Source organism: Lytechinus pictus, chromosome 17 (genome assembly GCF_037042905.1).
Source record: "Lytechinus pictus isolate F3 Inbred chromosome 17, Lp3.0, whole genome shotgun sequence".
Classification (NCBI taxonomy): Eukaryota; Metazoa; Echinodermata; class Echinoidea; order Temnopleuroida; family Toxopneustidae; genus Lytechinus; species Lytechinus pictus.
Window position 1 is genome coordinate 20,654,254 of NC_087261.1, and position 20,413 is coordinate 20,674,666.

The 20,413-nt window shown below is 36.7% G+C and overlaps 1 protein-coding gene across 2 annotated transcripts in view; it reads right to left on the reverse strand.

Moving 5' to 3' along the window:
• The window catches only part of LOC129280131 (transient receptor potential cation channel subfamily A member 1-like), a 37,239-nt gene that overhangs the window by 11,147 nt on the left and 5,679 nt on the right, over positions 1–20,413 (reverse strand). Inside the window, exons 3-15 of one of the 2 annotated variants that reach the window (XM_064111988.1) lie at positions 13,776–13,975; positions 10,464–10,614; positions 9,866–10,027; positions 9,259–9,368; positions 8,220–8,342; positions 7,054–7,145; positions 6,067–6,193; positions 5,102–5,179; positions 4,550–4,689; positions 3,203–3,378; positions 2,298–2,381; positions 1,341–1,459; positions 612–727 (exon numbers count right to left, since the gene is read on the reverse strand). In XM_064111988.1, the coding sequence (XP_063968058.1) occupies positions 612–727; positions 1,341–1,459; positions 2,298–2,381; positions 3,203–3,378; positions 4,550–4,689; positions 5,102–5,179; positions 6,067–6,193; positions 7,054–7,145; positions 8,220–8,342; positions 9,259–9,368; positions 9,866–10,027; positions 10,464–10,614; positions 13,776–13,975 (1,678 nt within the window). Of the gene's footprint in view, positions 1–611; positions 728–1,340; positions 1,460–2,297; positions 2,382–3,202; positions 3,379–4,549; positions 4,690–5,101; positions 5,180–6,066; positions 6,194–7,053; positions 7,146–8,219; positions 8,343–9,258; positions 9,369–9,865; positions 10,028–10,463; positions 10,615–13,775; positions 13,994–20,413 lie in introns of both variants that reach the window. The other variant, XM_064111987.1, reaches the window with a different exon arrangement.

The following is a 20,413-nucleotide window of genomic DNA, read 5'->3' on the forward strand; positions in this document are numbered from 1 at the left end:
TAAAAGTATTTGTAAAATGTCAATAACATCATATAATTATTCTGCTGTAAGTAGAAAATAAATTTTCTAAATTTTCTTGAATATTGTTTGTGGAGATCTTGGGGCATGAATATTTTTTGTGGAGATCGTAAAGGGGGAGTGAATTGTGTGTGGTCTCTCATTGACTGTGTGTTATAAATACATAGTCTTGAAATATACATTTTCAGATATCTACTATACTACAGAGAATAAATTGACCTATAATTGTATTTGTATAGAGAAACTACAATGTTTTGAGAGGAAAAGTAATTGTTAATTATTATTATCAATGATTTAAGTAGTTAATTAGCATGTTATAATTCAAGTGGGTCTATATTACTAGACTACACTAGCCTAATGGGTCAGGAAACTGGCCACGTATGAGTAGTTGAGGACTCGAGATGGCGCTATTGGTTCATATCTGCTTTAAGGGCGACTTTAGAAAAGATGGCGGTTTGGGCTATCATGGGGGCAAAACAACTTGAAGTCCTCATGTATTTTCTACTCTGTCATGCAAACATCAACATGACCTTCTCTTTCTTTCCCCCCCCCCATTCTCTTATCATATTAATAACCCTGAGAGTATGCCTTACCTCTGGAATGTGTTGGAGAGCATGGCAATGAGTACATTGATACAGAGGATAGCTGATATCATGAGGAACGACACCAGAAGTATGTATGTCATCCAAACATTCTCCTGCCGCATGCCCTGAGGAGATAAACAATCATAATAATAATAATAATAATAATAATATTAATAATAATACTACTACTACTACATGTACTACTACTAATAATAGTAATAATAATGATAATAATAATAAAGATTGATATATCAAGCACATAATAGAAAGTTCTATCTTTATAGGAAGCCCTTTTAAAAGTCTACACATTTCAATTTTTATCAGGAGGTAATGACTTTTTTTTACCAGATTGCATGACTGCTAAAAAAAAAGCAATCAACCAGAGGACTGAAGGCTAATGATCCTCTCTCCGAGAGACCAGGTAATATGGATAAAGGCTTTTATATCAAAGGTCAAAAGTGCACCACATGGGAATCAAGCCCAGCTTACTAGAAACCAATGCCTCTGCTATAGTACAGAAGCTATCAATTTTAGTAATCATACCACTATTCGGATCTCTGATCGTTAAGATTTTATAGGTTGGAATGTTCATATCTAATTCTATTACAATTTCTGCGAAAATCAGATAGCAAAAGATCATGCTATGTGCGCCATGCCTTAGACCATGGCCCAAGTTGAACTGGGCTCCCGAATACGAGCCATGTGCATTTTAGGAGGATGGAGAATCTTTTGACTTACCTCATAATCATATTCATCGACGAGTGTGATCCTAAAGAGACTGTACATGAGCTGATCAACTGTCATCATGCTTGGGATGGTGCCATTGTTACCTCCATATGTCATCCAGAAGGCACATGCTATACACAAAGAAAACATCGACATGAACAACCATTTTGACCATAAATTGGGTAATTTAAAATATGGCAAGGTGCAAAGTGTGAATTATAAGGCTGCTGAACTAGAAAGAATAAATTACAAACAGAGAAATTAATCTTTAAAAGCAGTAGAGAATGACCATCTTGTGAAAGTAAAAAAGTAGATAATAGCGGTACATAGTAGAATTACCATTACATATAGATGAAAAATCCAAGACAAGAACTCGAACAATCAAAATTCAGAATGATTCTTTTCTCCCATTTTAGAATAGATAGACAAAGATACAACCGGTGTGTTGGCTCAGCTGGTAGAGCGTCCGTCTCACAACCGGGAGGTCGGGGGTTCAAACCCCGGCCGCGTCAGACCAAAAGACATTAAAAGATGGGAGTTGCTGCTACCCTGTTTGGCGTTCAACGATTAAAGGGATAGAGCCTCGTCGATCTGGCGCTGCACAGCGGCTGCCGGGCCCACGATCAATTGGGCAAAGCAAATTTTCGGAGTATTTCATTTCATGTCTATTTCGAACAATAAATTATGGATTTATCATTTATCATCATTACAAGGCAACCTACTTTATATCACACCCTGATACATGTATATATTTTTTAAAAATCAGAAAATCATAAAAATCATTTTTAATTGAACTGCCTTCAGGTTAATCTATATGCATTTACATAGTTTTATTTCAATAAATCATGTTCATCAGATATATTCTGTTAGTCAGTCCACCAATGATATTGCAATGCCAGCATCAACACAACACATGACTGACTCAACAACTTTTTCTATATCATATAATTATAACGAGATTCACCTTACCATAAGGTACGTAGAAGTTTCCATACAGGTACAGGAATGTCCCAAAGTCACTTGCAATAAGGCCAAGCATAACAATGAACGGTCCTGAAAAAAAATGCGAGCATTTTGATACAGTATTAGGAATAATTGCACACTGAGATACAGAAAATTTATTTCAGAGCTAAAATCTTGTTAGAAAATTGTTATAAAATGTGATCAAGATAGGTGTAATATACTGCAATATACATCAAGTATACGTCCTGTGGCTTCCATACTTGTAATTTCTCTTTATGATATTTTATGAAAGTATGCGCACCCACATTCACACACGTAATGTCAGCCTTTTGTTTTTCCTTGTCCCTCTTTCCCTTTTAATATAAGGAACACCACTTTTGTAATATACATGTCGACCTGAATATTTACCATGGTTTACATGTGGTTTTTCTCCTGGCTGATATTCAATCAACCATTTTACTTACCATAGTGCTTAATTACTAATTATACGTTTGTATGTAAGAATTATGCAAATTTGATATTTTGATTATTTGTATTTTTGCTATCATTATTGTGAGTTTGTATTGTGATATAACAATAAATGCAGAAACTCTTGCTAAAAAAATAATTATTGTCCTTGTCACTGACCTGTCTTGGGGTTATTCATAAATGCATGCTTTGCTTTGCAATGCCACAATCAACACCACAAATGGCTCAAATATAATTTCATGTAAAATTCTACTAAAAACTATAAACACATCGGGGGAGGGGTTCACAAAGACATAAATGTGACTTATGCTTGAATGCTGACGCATACGCAATATGTATTACACAATTTTATGGATTAATACACAGTTCTGTATGAGTTTATTATAAAACTGATATAACAACTAGAGTTTATTTTCAAGATGATTTTCACAAGACAAACTCACCAAATCTGACAAAGGCTCTGACACTCTTCATCAACCTCAACCAGACGAAGATGATGACGATGGCAAATATGTTCTGGGTAGCTGTACTCAGACCGCTCGCACTCACAAAGATATCAACAACATGGAGCAAGGTCACGATGAGCAGTGAGATGTAGATCAACCAATCAAATAAGTTCCTGTGACAATAAAATTTGATATCAATGGTTGATGCTTGGGTAATATACTACAAATAATGCATAGGTAAGAACATATTATTGGCATTAAAGTGCAGTCCAAGCATTGGCCATGTTCAGTGTTGGTGATACACAACAGTTTTGAAGACCCAAGATGCCTACCTCACCCCGGCCCTAACACCACAAACTTTACACTGTGCATTATTTTGTTATGAATATGAAAAGCATTGACAATATGAATACAAAGTGGATGAAAAATGAAAATAGCAGTAAAAAAGCAAGGTCATAACCTTTCTTTATGACATCAGTAGCAGCACTGCCAAAAATATAAAATGTGGGTAATTCAAGTCCTTTGACTCTGTGAATATCACGGCAAACTGGATTTGTAAGTACATGTATGAGATATATCATATAAAAGTGCAATTTTTTTTTTATTATTGCTGCACACTTTGCAATCCAGTACATACATGTATTCAGCAATGAAAAAGAGGACACATGTAGCTTTTTAAGGTGAATCTCATTCATTTGGTGGCATTCTAAGTTTGCATCACAAACACCTGTATACATGTACATTCTAGAAACTGTCAATATTCAAGAATGAAAAACATACCAGAGATAGAAGAGATGAATAATAATTGTAATAACAATAATGATAATGATAATATTACAGACTTATTGAGAGTCGCACACTGTCTAGACACTCAAGATGCTAGTCCCACTCTACAATACATGTGAACAAAATGTTTATTTCAAGACTATTATGATGGAAATAATTTTTTTTTTCTCATTTGATTACATATATCTGTATTTGTACTTTGTTATTTTGTTATTTGTTGTGTTATCTATTTTTTGAGGGGCCCACATTGTACAAGCATTGCTTTTTAGTGGGTCCCTCCATTTCCATCTTAATTTAATTTCTATTGAAAAATAGTATACACCTGTACATATTTAAAACCTACAATGTGTTGCCCAAATTGTCAAAGTGTTTTTTTTTTTCTTCACAACATATGTATTATTAATTTTTTTTTTGCAACGGATACAAATATTTATGTTTATATATGGTATACAATTTGTTTTTGTTTGATGGAAGTGAAATAAATAAATTTGAATTTGAATGTATCGTTTTAATTGGGAAACGGACCAAACGGACCTTTGCAACTATTCTTGGACCTACCATTTATCAGAGAAGTAGCTTGGGGCCTGTTCCTTGATGTCACTGACCTCTTGGTCCAAGTACTGCCTTTCTTGAGGCCACTGGGGGTGGCAGAACTTGAAATCTTTCTCTATCTCTGTAATACGCCAATTCCTCCATGCCTGTCGACAGAAATAGAGTGAGAATGTTGAAGGCGTGCTGGGGAAGTCTCATTTTTGTAAATACAATTTATGGCTTTCAACCCAGTAAAATATAGTTACTTAAGGATGATAATAAATATACTATGGTACTTATAAAGTGTCTATCATTTCCTGTGCATCTCCATGCGCTAACAAAGAATCAATGAATAAAAAAAATGTTTGAACGATTAAGATTCAAGAGGTCTTTTGAACTTAAAAACATGAAGAAGTTCCCTTAATGGAATATGGGACTGTGTTCCAAAGTTTAGGGGCAGAATATAAGAAAACCATTTTGATCTCGACACTGAGCAGATATAATTACAGTAGCTTAAAGTTCAACTTAATCCTCTTTTACATTTAAACATGAACGTTGTGATAACATACTTATACTTACAATGAATTTCTTTTTTGAGTCTGAATACTCATTGAGTTCCAAGACGATCTGGTATATGGTCAATAATCCACCGCATATCTGCCAAAGAATATATAACATTTTTATCATTTCATGCAAGCACAAAATAACAATTCTATAGATTTATACTTTTGCATTATGTAGACCTACACAAGTGAGTCTGCCTAAGTTTTGCTCAGGAAACTGACTAGGAACCAATCAGAATTGTTCTTTCAAATTAGCAATCAATCGCTTATCTTTGTGTTACGGGGCCCAGGACTGGAAACAGCTCTTAAATTCCCTGTTGCTTTGTGGTGTAATGCATCACTTAATTGGTCTGGGGCCCGTTGCAGAAAGAGTTGCGTTCAACGCAAGTCAAAAAATCAATCGCAAGTCCAAAATGCGCGCTGTTGATTGGTTGAAAATGAAGTTACGCATGATTTTTAGAGTTGCGTTTGATTGCAACTCTTTCTGCAACAGGCCCTAGATCTTACTAGTGGGATGCGTCTCAATGTGCATTAGTCAATGAGCGTTTGCATTTGAAGGTAAATTCCAGTTCTGGTAACGATCTCAAAATTACTTTTTACAGAATCTGATATAATGACCACCCAAGTGTCTGTTTGTATGAATAAAAAATATGTGCCAAATGATTCTGGAAGAAATTGTGTAATTGCTGAGAAATAAGCAAAATAAGCGCGGATTCGGTCACTTCCGTCAGGTCTTTATTCCAGCAATAATAATACACTGTCCCACGTGTGCCTATCTGTGTTGGTGATCTTCGGTGTGATCGTATTTCAGCTTAGATTTTATGATTTCACAAAGTTCAGTTTATGTAACTGTACCAGATCTAGATCCACGATGATATAGTCATACTTAACCTTGGTTTTGCAGACTTTCTCACGAAATTAGTGTTTTACTGCAACTACTGTAATTTAGCTTTAAGATTCACTTTGAAAGCTTGCACAAACCTCGAGAACGAGTCTCCAAATGTCTTGTGGAAATGTGTATTCAAATGGATTCTTGAGACTGCAGGCTAACACCGTCCACATAAGGATGAATAGAAGATTGAAGGCAAGCTGCTTGAATGCCCCAGTCCTGTAAGTAACAAAACATAGAATCAAGCCTCAATACAAAACAAACATCTGCATTTTATTTTTACGAACAAATACGAATGCAATATGTGTAATTGCATCAATCCTCCTATCACTACACAAAATTACACAGGGCAAAACAATAACAGAAACATGACCATCTACAACAAAATGAATATTTGATTTCCAATACATGGAAAATAAAATAATTTCATTACTACTTCAGCGTAAATGGGTACCCGGCAGGATTAGGTGCTTTTATAAGCTGGAGCTATCACCAGGGTAATATAGAAGTATAGTGCGCCATTGAAAAGGCAACTAGATAATCAGCGCCTCATAAATGCTAATACTTCTATGAACTGACATGCTGCCAAGTGTTTTGTGGCAGAATAATCTGATATTTATAATACATTTATTCATTCATACTGTACATGTGCACAGACTCTTCAATAGACAAGCCTTCTTGGCTGAGGAGAGCCTATCCAGCTCATACATTGAGAACAAAAATGAAACTAAGGCACACAAACACAATTGAAGGTAATTTTGTTAGTTTCTGCTGTAAATTCATCTTGTGACGAATTGTGACAAGTAACACAACTGGGGAGTGTTTCACAAAGATTTAAGTACAACGTAAAAGGCACTTAAATTCCCAGTTGCATACGGTATATAAGACATCACCACATGGTCAGATCATGTGCACGGTATGCGCACTACCTCATATCCATCAATCAGATTTCGCATTACAGATCATGTGCGCATGGGCATTTAAGTGTGACTCTGAAGTCATACATAAAATCTTTGTGAAACACCCCCTGGTATTCATATGTAATACAAACAAATAAAAAGAAACGATTAGATACTGACCTTCCAAACTTCTGCCATTTGACCTCTATGAGCTGACGACAGACCGGGTGCATGATAAGCTCCAGCTGATTATACAGGACTATGCTCTGAAGCTGTGAGTAAAATATACAAACAGACTTAGGGTGTGAGATCCAGTGACAATTGTTCCTGGTGTGAATTTGCAAATTGGGCCAAACATACATTTAAACCCTTTGGTCTGAACCAAGTTCTAACCCTAATCCCCACTTTATTCTGAACATAATCCCTATCACAACCCTAACCCTACATGTAGCCCAATATATATATTTCAGGAAATAAAAAAAGGGTATCTATTATTATTATTATTATTATTATTATTATTTTTTTTTTTTGGGGGGGGGGTGTCAATATATACATTGTAGAATATGCCCTTTTAATACAAGGGTGGCACAAATGTGCAATGTCTCATTATATCACATGGCAGAGATCTCACTCCCCCCCCCCCCCATATTATACTAACAATGTCAGATTTTGCATTGAAAAAATTAAAAAATTACTATTTCAATCAATCTACCAATATCACTAAAAATTTGATACAACAGAAAGCTTCGGTCACATCATAATCACATGACTTGAAGTCCACTGTATCTTTTCATATATTTTTTTTAAAGATTTGTATGCCTTTTCGAAAGGAAATGAGATTTCTCAATGACATTACTACTTGTTTCTTCTTCATGCTAGGGAGAAAAGCAAAAGCATGACACATCCTGCATTATTCATGTTTCTCGCTTGCTTATTTTCCATCATAACGGGGACAGAAACTTCTCAGAATGACACCTTTGCCTTGCTACTTGAGCTAAAAGGTGTTGTGGCTCAGTGGATAAGTCTCCAGACTTTGAACTACAAGGTCCGGGGTTCAAATCCTACCGCAGCACTCGCATCCTTTGGCAAGGCATTTATCTACATTTGCCACTCTCCACCCAGGTGTAGTTAATGGGTGCCTGGTAAGAAGAAATTCCTTGAATGTTCGAGCGTCCGATCAGGGTAGCCGTGCTAAAGCCCGAGTAATACATGTAGTATGCAGCACCTAGAAACATTTGTATTAGGCGCTATATAAATGTTGCATATTATGATTATTATTATTCTTAAAAACCAAGAAGTCATACAGTAATATTCAAATCTGGATTTGCACTTTAAGATAAACTTACCACGGTGCGTGCTGGGACCTCTATTCCCGAATCAAGTGGTAGAGGTTCTAAGAGATGGAGATCATAGTACTGCTTACGGTTGGCTCGATCACATCGATACAACTGATTCAGACCTTCCTTAGCCTAAGAGTTGGGAAATAGACAAGTAAATAAAAGTAAGAAATTATCTTTATATTAGTAATAAGTCAGGGTCCTGGATAACTAACAGATTTTGATACATTGTGGAGTATCATAGAATGGCAAGCATGCATGATTACTGACGTATGGCCAGCCATGTATCCGGTAAATTTGCCATGCGTCTGGTAATTACTTATGCATGGCAAATTTACTGGAAGCATGGCTCGCCATGCTTCGGTAATTACTTATGCGTGGTTGTAAAAAAATTGACTTTTCGCCCACCATTCAAAACAAATGGGACACAGGTTTGTTCGTGCATCGGCAGGACTAGTGAAATACATAAGTGGTGGTGGTGGTGATTTTTTACCTGATTGCTAAGAAAGCATGAATGCTTGTAAGCAAGCAACCAGAGGACCGACGGCTTAAGGTCCTCTCCGAAGGACCTGGTACTGAGGATTAATGCCTTACCAAAGGGCACTAGCGCACCAAGTGGGAATCGAACCCGGGTCACCGGAATACGAGTCCCCCGCTCTACCGACTGAGCTATCGCGCCTGCGGTAACTATGAAAACCAGTCTGAATCCTGCGCCTTGTGGGTTTAACAGTTCCATAGTTAGGAACGATGTGACAGGGCCTTAAAGCTTGGACTATTTCATAGGTATTGTGTAATCATTCTAATGCCTAAACCAAAATGATGTGTATTATATGTTTTATCAGATAGTGACGTTGATCGTTATTATTTGATATACTATCCTCAACTCTCAAAACCATCAACAGTCTATGTAACTAGTAATCAGTACCAGTCATTAAAATATTAGCTCAAAAATGAATGACTGATCATGTGACAGATTTCAGCCAATCGTTTGATTAGAATCCGTATCACCATTTTATATTGACCTTTTACAAATGAGAAAGAACCTTACCACAGCTGGCATTTTGGTGACCATCACTTGGAGTGCAGTGTGACCTGTACGATCAACATCGTATGCCCTGGCTCCCATCTCTAATAAGAGGTGCGAGGTCTCACTACGATCTGAAAATTGATTATGAACATGAATAAGAATGAAAGTCAACATAATTTGATGAAAATAGGAATTATACATATAAAAATATAATCAAAGCTGATTTACAAAGATCACAATCATCATTATATCACTCATACCATAATCATCATCATCACTAGCTCTATGCTATATCTACTACGATGATCAACATCTTCTGCACTATCATCATCATCATCATCCCGATCATCACCACCACTATCATTGTCATTATCATCGTCGCCATCATCATCATTACAATCATCACTACCATCATCATCACCATCACTACCATCATCATCACCATCACTACCATCATCATCTTTATCATCACTGTCATCATCACTGTCGCCATCACCATCGTCACCATGATCATCGTCATCACCAACATCCTTATTTCTCTCTGTAACCATTCCCCCCAAAAACAAAAACAATAAAACAACAGTGACACTGACAATGATCTTCGCAATTCAAACAGACGTAAACATACCTAACTCTGCAGCAAGCAAGAGCGGTGTACGCCCTTTATAATCTCGGACGTGAATGTCTGCGCCTTTCTTTAGAAGAATTCTCATGCTCTCACAGGCATCGTTCCGCGCAGCATAGTGGAGAGGCGTTTGCTGTTCCTTCTCTGTCAGGCTCTCCAAGTACGCTATGAGATATTCAAAGAGTAACAATACACGTTGGTTTTAATAGAACAACCCAGTGCAATTATAAAGTGTAACAGTAAGATTGCCGAAAACCTGTATTTTGTCTTAATCATTCCAAATAGCAATTTTTCAAAATTTGAATTGCCAAAGCAAATCCTATCCTTGGTGATAGAGCATTTTACATACACGTATGTGGATCCCAAATTATGGGACGCACTCTCACTCTCTATAAGGGTATCACCCACTCATCTGAAGCCGCTTTTCTTCTTTGTAATACTCTTGAATTGTACAATTTATTTTGTCCAGAGTCACAGACGAAACTGCTGTTTCGATTCACCGACCAACGACAAAGACTTCCTTGTCACGAGGGCACTTGACAATAGCCTTCACTATGTTCCACAGCTGTCACAAAAACTCCCCAGTTGTCATCATACATACCTCCATTGTTAAGAAGAACTTTAATCATTTCAGGAAAGTCAACAGCAGCGGCCACATGGAGAGGGGTCCGGCCATACAGATCTGCCTGGTTGACATTGCTTCCCTTCTCAATCATGAACACAGCAATGTCAGGATCCCAGGTTCTGGAAATCTATGAGAGAGTATAATCAATAAGAATAAAGTTAATGCCAAGAAACAAATATCTTATTATAATAATGATAATAATAATAATAATAACAACAAGAACAATATATATATAGCACTATCTATCTGGAAATAATATATTCTGAAATGCACTTGTACATCAACTTTAGCTCGAGCTGCCTTCCAGTGCTCAGTGCATTCAAGGGATTAATCCTGCTGGGTGCCCATTCACCTCACCAGGGGGCCATTTCATAAAGCTGTTCGTAAGTTAAGAGCGACTTTTAGAACGACCGGTGAACCTTCCTTACGTGCTAAATCAACGCCACTGGTGTACACCTTTTACCACAATAAAGGATCACCAGTCGTTCTTAAAGTCGCTCTTAGCTTACGAACAGCTTTATGAAACACCCACCTGGGTTGAGTTCAGCACAATGGGGGTAAATTTCTTGCTGAAGGAAATCACACCAGGGCTGGATTTGATCCAACTCCCCTCTGATTGAAAAACAGAAGTCATAACCCCTAGACCACGACGCATGCATACATATAAATACTTCAAAACCAGGGAACAATTTTTCTGGTATCACATCCCAATTTGTTCCACATTTTTTTAAAGACTGTTTACACAAAAACCATTTTGTGTCATAGCAGATTTTTTACACAGGACTATACAGAATATAGTTGAGACAATTTCTCTTCTGAGCAAAAATGCCAATCAAATTTGGTATTATTAAAAGCAAAACGATTCCTTGTAAACTTTAATACTTGTAGATATAGCATGAGGGCCCGGGGGGGGGGGGGGGGGGGGGCCACTTACATTAAAGGTGGATACCATGCGCGACCAAAAAAACACGTAAAAAGGATGTCTTTTTCAAGATAGGGCACGTTACATACGTAACGTGATAAGGGTGTCAAAAACACAAAAATATTGAAAAAAGGGTATCTATTTTGCTCGGAAAAATATACGTGTTTAGGGTCAAATATGCGGGGATGATAAAACAAAACCAAAATGTTTTATAAAGGATGTCCTTTTTGCCCCAACACTACGTGTTTAGAGTCCGATTTGCACGAGGTGTGGAAGGTGGGGCCGTACTAAACCAAAATGATGGTGTCTAAAGATAAAACCGACGACCGACGGACACGTGACATAACAATAAAATATCTCTGTACTTGTTTAGGGGATCATTTCAGGGAATACTTGCTAAGAGTATCGTTTTGTTTCCAATCCTTGTTAAGGGGTGCCTTTTCAGAATATGGAAAATACATCGCTGTACTTGTTTAGGGGCTCAGTTCTGGGAATACTTGCCAATAGTATTTGTTTCCAATACTTGTTAAGGGTAGGGTTTCACACGCCAATACTTGTTAAGGGGTGCATTTTCAGAATATGGAAAATACGTGTTTAGGGTGCTTTTCAAGACCCCGTGGTCGCGCATGGTATCCACTCGTCAATGGAAGTGGCCCCCCCGGGCATGAGGGTTCACTATCTAATATCCCAGGACCAAAATCCAGTTAAAACCAATTAGGGCAAAACCAATTGAAACCAGTTGGCCAACTGGTTTCAATAGGGAAATTGGAACAACTGGTTCCAATTGAAAACCAGTTGCCAATTGGTTCCAGTTAAAACCAATTGGTTCCAATTGAAAACCAGTTGCCAATTGGTTCCAGTTAAAACCAATTGGGCAATTGGAACCAGTTGGCAATTGGTGTCAATTGGTTCCAGTTGTTCCAATTTCCCTATTAAAACCAATTGAATCCAATTGGAGGCAACTGGTTTCAAATTGGTTCCAGTTGAAACCAATTGGAGGCAACTGGTTTCAACTGGAACCAGTTGAAACCAATTGGTTTCCAACTGGATCCAATTGGAACTAATTGGAATGCATGAACTTAATTAGTTACAAATTAATTAGCATTTGCACTAACTATTGCTCATATGCCAACACAGAAGCAGTATTATATGTCTATTAATACCAATGTAAAGGGCATTGATAAAATACAGACTTTCATATGTATATATTGTATGGAAGATCTTCAAATATATGTATTTTTATTTGATGTAATTTGGTAACAGTTAGTGGTGTACTAATTATCCTTTAATCTGTTTTAATTATAATCTATAACATTTATGAACATGGTTTTCACTGCTAAGTATTCTAAATACTTATCTTTAAAAAGTGTGGCACTTGAAATTGAAAAGAATTAAATAGATACATTGTTAATGATGATGAATCTCATAAAACATTAATCTGTGCACACTGGCAGATAATATGCAAATTAACTGGTTTCCAATTGGAAATCATTTCCAGTTACCCAACTGGTTCCAGTTTTATTTCCAGTTACCCAACTGGTTCCAATTAGAATTCATTTCCAGTTACCCATCTTTCCAGTTAGAAGTCATCTCCAGTTACCCAATTGGTACCAGTTAGGATTTCCAGTTACACAACTGCATGGTTCAAGTTAGGATTTCCAGTTACCCAACTGGTTCCAGTTAGAAATCATTTCCAGTTGGAAGTCATTTCCAGTTACCCAACTGGTTCCAGTTAGGATTTCCAGTTGCCCAACTGGTTCCAGTTGGGATTTCCAGTTACTCAACTGGTTCCAGTTAGAAATCATTTCCAATTGGAAGTCATTTCCAGTTACCCAACTGGTTCCAGTTAGAAATCATTTCCAGTTGGAAGTCATTTCCAGTTACCCAACTGGTTCCAGTTAGGATTTCCAGTTGCCCAACTGGTTCCAGTTAGGATTTCCAGTTGCCCAACTGGTTCCAGTTGGGATTTCCAGTTACTCAACTGGTTCCAGTTAGAAATCATTTCCAATTGGAAGTCATTTCCAGTTACCCAACTGGTTCCAGTTAGGATTTCCAGTTGCCCAACTGGTTTCAATTGGTTTCAACTGGAAATTGTTAAATTCCAGTTAAAACCAATTGAAACCAGTTAAAACCAATTGAAACCAATTGAAACCAGTTGGAAATCCAACTGGTTTCAATTGGATTTTGGTCCTGGGATCCTGACTGGCCAATAGAATTTTTCATTAATACTAGTCAGGAGCAAATTTTCCTGCAGGCATACACAATAACAAAAAATAAAATTGACTGGTCACATGACACATTTCAACCAATCATATGATTAGGATCCTAGGATCCATAGCACCAGTTTATAATGTTTAATAACATACCTCATGAAGTGCTGTCTGACCATACTTGTCGGTACAGTTAATATCAGCCCCCCTATTTAGTATCAATTCTAAATACTCCAAATCTATCATCAAATTAGCATCACTTGATGTCGCTAGGTGTCCAAAATAGCCAATCAGCTCCCCGTTGGCAACGTTAGCACTCAGTGGGTCTGGCGAAATACTGGCATCGATCCCACGGACTAAAGTAAATTTTTTCGCTAGAAAGAAAGAATACAAGAATAAATGGTACTCAAATGATTTGAAATGCAGGAATGATCACTGAAAATATAAACGTTAATTTAAAGCGTTTAACAACTTACTTGTCATAAATATACTCTTACGTTTTACAAATACAAATCTTAAGTCACTTCTTATAAATCATTTTGATTGAATCAGATTATTTAAGGACGTTCCACAGTTATTTTTGTGCGCATTATGATCTGCGCATAGTTTACACTCTGCGCGCTGACGTCACAATGGATGAACAGGTGATTAATTAGCTGCGGGTATGAGCTGATTTTTCTCATCTTCTGCACTATAACTGCAGATCCGATGCGTTATTTCATGAAGCTAAAAAATTGAATTATTCCATGGACCATTAAAAAAAAATTCTCTACAATTTTAAAATACTTTACTCTGCAGTGCTGCCAAGAATCACGAATATTACCCCGAGTTTGAATAAACGGTAGAGTGGTTTTGATTTTTTCTTCACATAGATACAAAGCATTCGGCGCATTTTTTGTGTTTTAAAAAGCACATTTGCTCTAATAAAAATGCTGGTAGTTTAAAAACAAGCACATGAACCCATATTTTTTAATGTTTGTACCTCTTTGGTATACCTTCCTCTACAACTCTGCAAATTTTGGTGAAAATGACATGGATTTTGAATAAAGTGCAGCATTTATTGCACTTTTGTAGTTTGTTACTGAAATTTCACATTTTTTAGATTGGGATTTTATTATCTTTTACGCCATTTTTAAGAACTGACAGTGCTGTTAAACTAAAAATTGCAAACAAATAGCACTATAAATAGATTCTCCATTCTAATGGTACAATTATTAACTCTCTTGCGAAATTTTATGACTTTTTCATGTATTTTGACTGAGTAATAGAGGTTTAAACTCATTGTAGTAATCTTGGGCGGTCTGAAAATGCCAAATTCTTTTGAATGCGCAATTCTTAAGAACATCAATTTGGGTGAACTTTGAAGCTCTATAGCAAAAAATCAAGCACATGGACCTATGTTGATTTTTGCATATTTCGAATATTAAGGTTCCAAAGTATCTATGTGCAAAGTTTGGTGAAAATGACATGGATTTCCCTTTAACTGTGGAACGTCCTTAAAAGCATTAAACACATGTAGGCCTACACTCTTTGTTACGAATAAACATGCACTAGTACATGTACCTACATTGTATTAAAATAAGAATGAGGTATATTCTCAGGATTTGTAAACAAAAGATTTACGTGTTGCACAACCTGCTCTTAACAACCGACATATGCTTTTTGTACAATATAAGTCACTAATTTTCAGCTCACATGGAGAATTTCCTTGTTATTACAAACTTACATTGACGAGTGGATACCATGCGCAATAAAAAAAACACGTAAAAAGGATGACTTTTTCAAGATAGGGCATGTTACGTACGTAACGTAATAAGGGTGTCAAAAACAATCAAATGAAAAAAGGGCATCTCTTTTGCTATGAAAGCTATGTATTTGCGAGGGTATAAAAAACTAAAATGTTTTATAAAGGATGTAGGCCTACTTAGCTTTTTGCTCCAACAGTCAACACTACGTGTTTAGAGTACAATTTGCGCGAGGTGTGGGTGGGGCCGCACTAAACCAAATGATGTAGGTAAAGGTAAAACCGACGCCCGTGACATAACAATTAAAATATCGCGGTACTTGTTTATAGGGGTTCAATTCAGGGAATACTTGCCAAGAGTATCATTTTGTTTCCAATACTTGTTAAGGGTAGGGTTTCACATGCCAATAAATAATGGGTGCATTTTCAGAATATGGAACATACTTGCTGATGGTGCTTTTCGATACCCCATGGTCGCGCATGGTATCCACTCGTTAATGGAAGTCCCCCCCCCCCCCCCGGGCTAAAGATACAAATTTGCATTAATTGACCTGTGAATACAACCAATGATGTGCAATATGTTATGACATGTAAGAGTGATAATGAAAAATAAACAAATATTTTTAAAATGTCATTTTAGTCAGTTGTCAGTGGTTGTTAGTTGGAGTCGGTTCTCTTTTAGATTAAAATAATAAACCCATCACCAGGCTGTTGTTAGTTTATTTGCAAACACCAGGGGCCTGTTTCGTAACTTAGTAAAATTGACATTTTGATTCTGCTTTTTGATTGCCAGGCTCTTCCAATGAAAGCTGATATTCCAGCAAGAGTTGCTATCACAGCAACTTTTTATGAAATGGGGCCCAGCTGTACTTATAATTCTTTATGAAACGGGTCCCAGAGCTGAAATATGTAATTTTATGAGATGTATGATATTTGAATATAACGATCAATGAAAGGCAATGAACACAAACTGCTGAAATATCAGATTATCCAAGTGGTGTGCTGCACTTGTCCTACAGTGTATACTGCAAGTCCACCTGAACAAAAAGTTAATGTGAATGTACATAAACAAGGATAACACTGAAAAGGTGAAAATTATACACTTAGTCAAACACCACTTGAATAGTCTTTATGGTTTGATGGACAGTTTATGAACCCAATTTTCATTAGACAAAGAAAAAAAAAAAATAATAATAACTAGATTTTAATTCGTCATGCGGACGAATTAGGTGGTCTGTCGTATAGATAGATAAACAGGAAAAAATATTCAAACAGATATTAGATTGAAAAATAGATAGACAAACAGATTTACATAATCAAACAGATACATACAAGAAAGATAATTATATTAGATGGATGGAGTGATGGATGGAGAGATAAATTATAGGTGATTATATTAATAAAACATAGACATATGGATAGAGATAGAGAGACAGACATATAGATAGAGAGACAGACATATATATAGATAGAGAGACAAACTTATAGATAGAGAGATAGATTGATAGATATATAGATAGATAGATAGATAGATAGATGATTGGTGGTTATATTAATAAAACATAGATAAACATATAGATAGAAAGAGAGACAGGCAGATAGATAGATAGACAGACATATATATATAGATAGAGAGACAGACATATCATGAAGCTATTACGAGCTATCTCGTAATAGCTTCATGCGTGGTCCTATCGCGTTATGTAAGCGGGCTCTAACTTTCGCCTGGCGGCTCGCCGATTGATTTTAGATATCGTTCCTTCACCCGAAGGAAGCGATAACAAAGGATTAAGAGAGAAATTGGAAGATGGTTCTCCTTCTCGTGATAGCTTCATGGATAGATAGACAGACATATAGATAGACAGAGAGACAGAAATATAGATAGATAGAGAGACAGACATATAGATAGATATATAGATAGATATATAGATAGATAGATAGATAGATAGACATATCTAAACAGATAGATACATATATATTAGACAGAGAGAGAGAGAGAGATAAACAGACAGATAGATATACAATGTAGGTAGATAGACAGACAGACATATGGATAGATAGAGAGAGAGGGACATATTCAAACAGATAGATATATATTAGACAGAGAGATAGATATGTCATGTCATATAGATACAGAGACAGACATATAGATTGATAGAGAGACAGAGATAGATAGAGAGACAGACATATAGATGAATAGAGAGACAGACATATAGATAGATAGATAGACAGATAGATAGATAGATAGAGAGACAGACAGACAGATAGATAGATAGATAGATAGATAGAGACAGGCAGATGGATGGATAGATAGATAGACATATCTAAACAGATAGATACATATATATTAGACAGAGAGAGAGAGAGAGATAAACAGACAGATAGATATACAATGTAGGTAGATAGACAGACAGACATATGGATAGATAGAGAGAGAGGGACATATTCAAACAGATAGATATATATTAGACAGAGAGATAGATATGTCATGTAGGTAGATAGACAGACAGATAAATAGATATGATATAAAAAAGTAATTATAATCTGTTTTATTTTGCAATATTTTAGCTATTATTTGTTAGAATTCTTATAATTGATCGTGGGCAAGATAGCTATACAAAAAAATCATGTTCACCCGCGGACTCGAACCCCTGCCCGCATGATGGAATGAGAAGCAAGTCTGACGCCTAACCGATTGAGCTAGAATATTTCCTATAGACTTTACACGTAAGCAAAACACGAGAATCTCAAATCCAATCTTGCAAGTGAAATACGGGCATGATCCCGGCATCTGATCGAAAAATAAAGGAACACAACCAAAAGCTTAGAATCTCAGCTACTACATACTAAAAGCTCAGGGATAACTGGCAACACAAATTGGAGATATAGCTTACGAAATAGAAGAATGTAGAATCTAGTTTTGAGAAAAAGTCATGTCCCATAGAGATTACACGCAAAATGAGTAAAAATGACATGCCTTTATTATTTGCAATTTTTGAGGATGATCTGTTTATCAAAATGAAAAATAAAGGCAATAATTCAGAAAGAGTAAGACCTAAGCTACAACATATCAAATATTGGGTGAAAATTGACCAATATTCACGGAGTTAGAGCCAGATTTGCACAATTATAATGACGTCATAATACGCAAAATGGATATTTTGACTTCCGACGCCATTTTGATGACGTCATAATATAATTGAGGGTCAAATGAGACATGAAATTATAACTCTAGTTCATACTCTATCAAAATATGAAAAAAAAATTGGGGGTCCCCATGCGTTCTGAAGGGCTACAGCGGATTTTCTATAGGCATGTTTTTGCCCATATATGGCCTATAGTGAGAGCTCGCGCGCACACGTGCTGCAAACTTTAACGGGTGTTAATTTCCTTATTAATGGTCGTAGAAGGTTGATCAAGGCATCAAATTGCTCAAAATTATATTATCAATGCAATGATATAAAAAAACGGTGTTTCTGAGTTGCATTGAGGCGTTACGCGCGGAAACGCGCGCGCATACGTTTGCGCGCGCAATTTTTTGAAATGCTTAAAATGACCTAAAACGTACTCTGTTTTGGTCAAAAAGTGATTTTGAGCATTTTAAAATTTTGACGCGCGCGTCGTGACCTTCAGGTGACCTTTGATGACATGACCTGATGACCCTTAATCTGAAGTTTATGTCATGTGAATTTGATTGATTTTTGATAATTGATAATGGAGATATGATTGATAATGTGATTTTACAAAATGGCGTCTAGATGACGTCATCATGACTTGATGACCTTGAAAAGCTTATTTTGGCGTTTCCATGACAGACCCTATAGATGCCTTGAAATTCAATTAAATCGACACATACATATTCGAGATATCTTGGCGACAAATATAGCCATTAAAAATAAATAATAAAAATAAAGAAAAATCTGACGAAATTAAGAGGTGATCTGTCATAGACAGACCACCTAATAATAAACAGTTCTTGTATAGCGCATATCACAATTATGAATAATGTCTCTATGCGCTTCCAAAGGACTTGGATATTATTACCCCAGCTGTAGCTTGGCAGCCGTAATTACTAAGATTACAGCGCACACGCATTTCAAGGAATAAATCCCTGCCAGGTACCCATTCACCTCACCTGGGTTGAGTGCAGCACAATGTGGATGAATTTCTTGCTGAAGGAAATTACGCCATGGCTGGGATTCGAACCCACGACCCTCTGTTTCAAAGTCCGGAGACTTATCCACTGGGCCACAACGCTCCAAACAAATATTGAGGATGAAATGAATATTACACTACAGGGCGTAAGACTGACAGAGAACTAGATTACAAAGGTATTAGACCAAATGTGATGTATATACAAAATGGTAACTACATGTAGACCAATTGATAGTAGACCAAATGCCCCCGTGGAAATCTTGAGAAGTAGACCAACTGCTTTATAGACAAGGTAAATATTGCTGCTATGACACTTGCATGATATTTTGGTTCCAGCAAAGCGCATCAATGGTCGTGCCATAGTCCAGACTAGTTCACGCCATATTCCTGACAGGTTTACTCATGAATAGGCACGACATGGTCATGCAGTCATTCAATTCATCATCATTCACTGGAGCATAAAATCTAACACAATGGAATGCCGTTCGTAAGAGCCTAACTGCGCAACGGCATGCGTATGCCTTTCAGGCGAGCAATTCTGAGATTTGCGAGAACTATGCATAACCTATTCGTAAGCTTCTCGTGAACTAGTAATGAATAGTAGTGAACTAGTCGTGAAGTTAACTAGTTGTGAAATGCGTGCCACTCGTGCCATGGCACGACTTGGCCGACGACATTGCGCACAGTTTACAAATAGTTCACGCCAATAATCCCTGAATTTTGTCGTGCCAGGCTTTTAAAAATTCTAAAATTTCAAGCATTGTTCTGCACACTTCACGACATGAACAACCTGGCACGATTCGATGCATGAACTAGTTGTAAACTTTTGGGATCCCAAAATTGTGCAAGTGTCATAGCAGCATATATATACGCAGAAATGTTAGTGTTATAATTC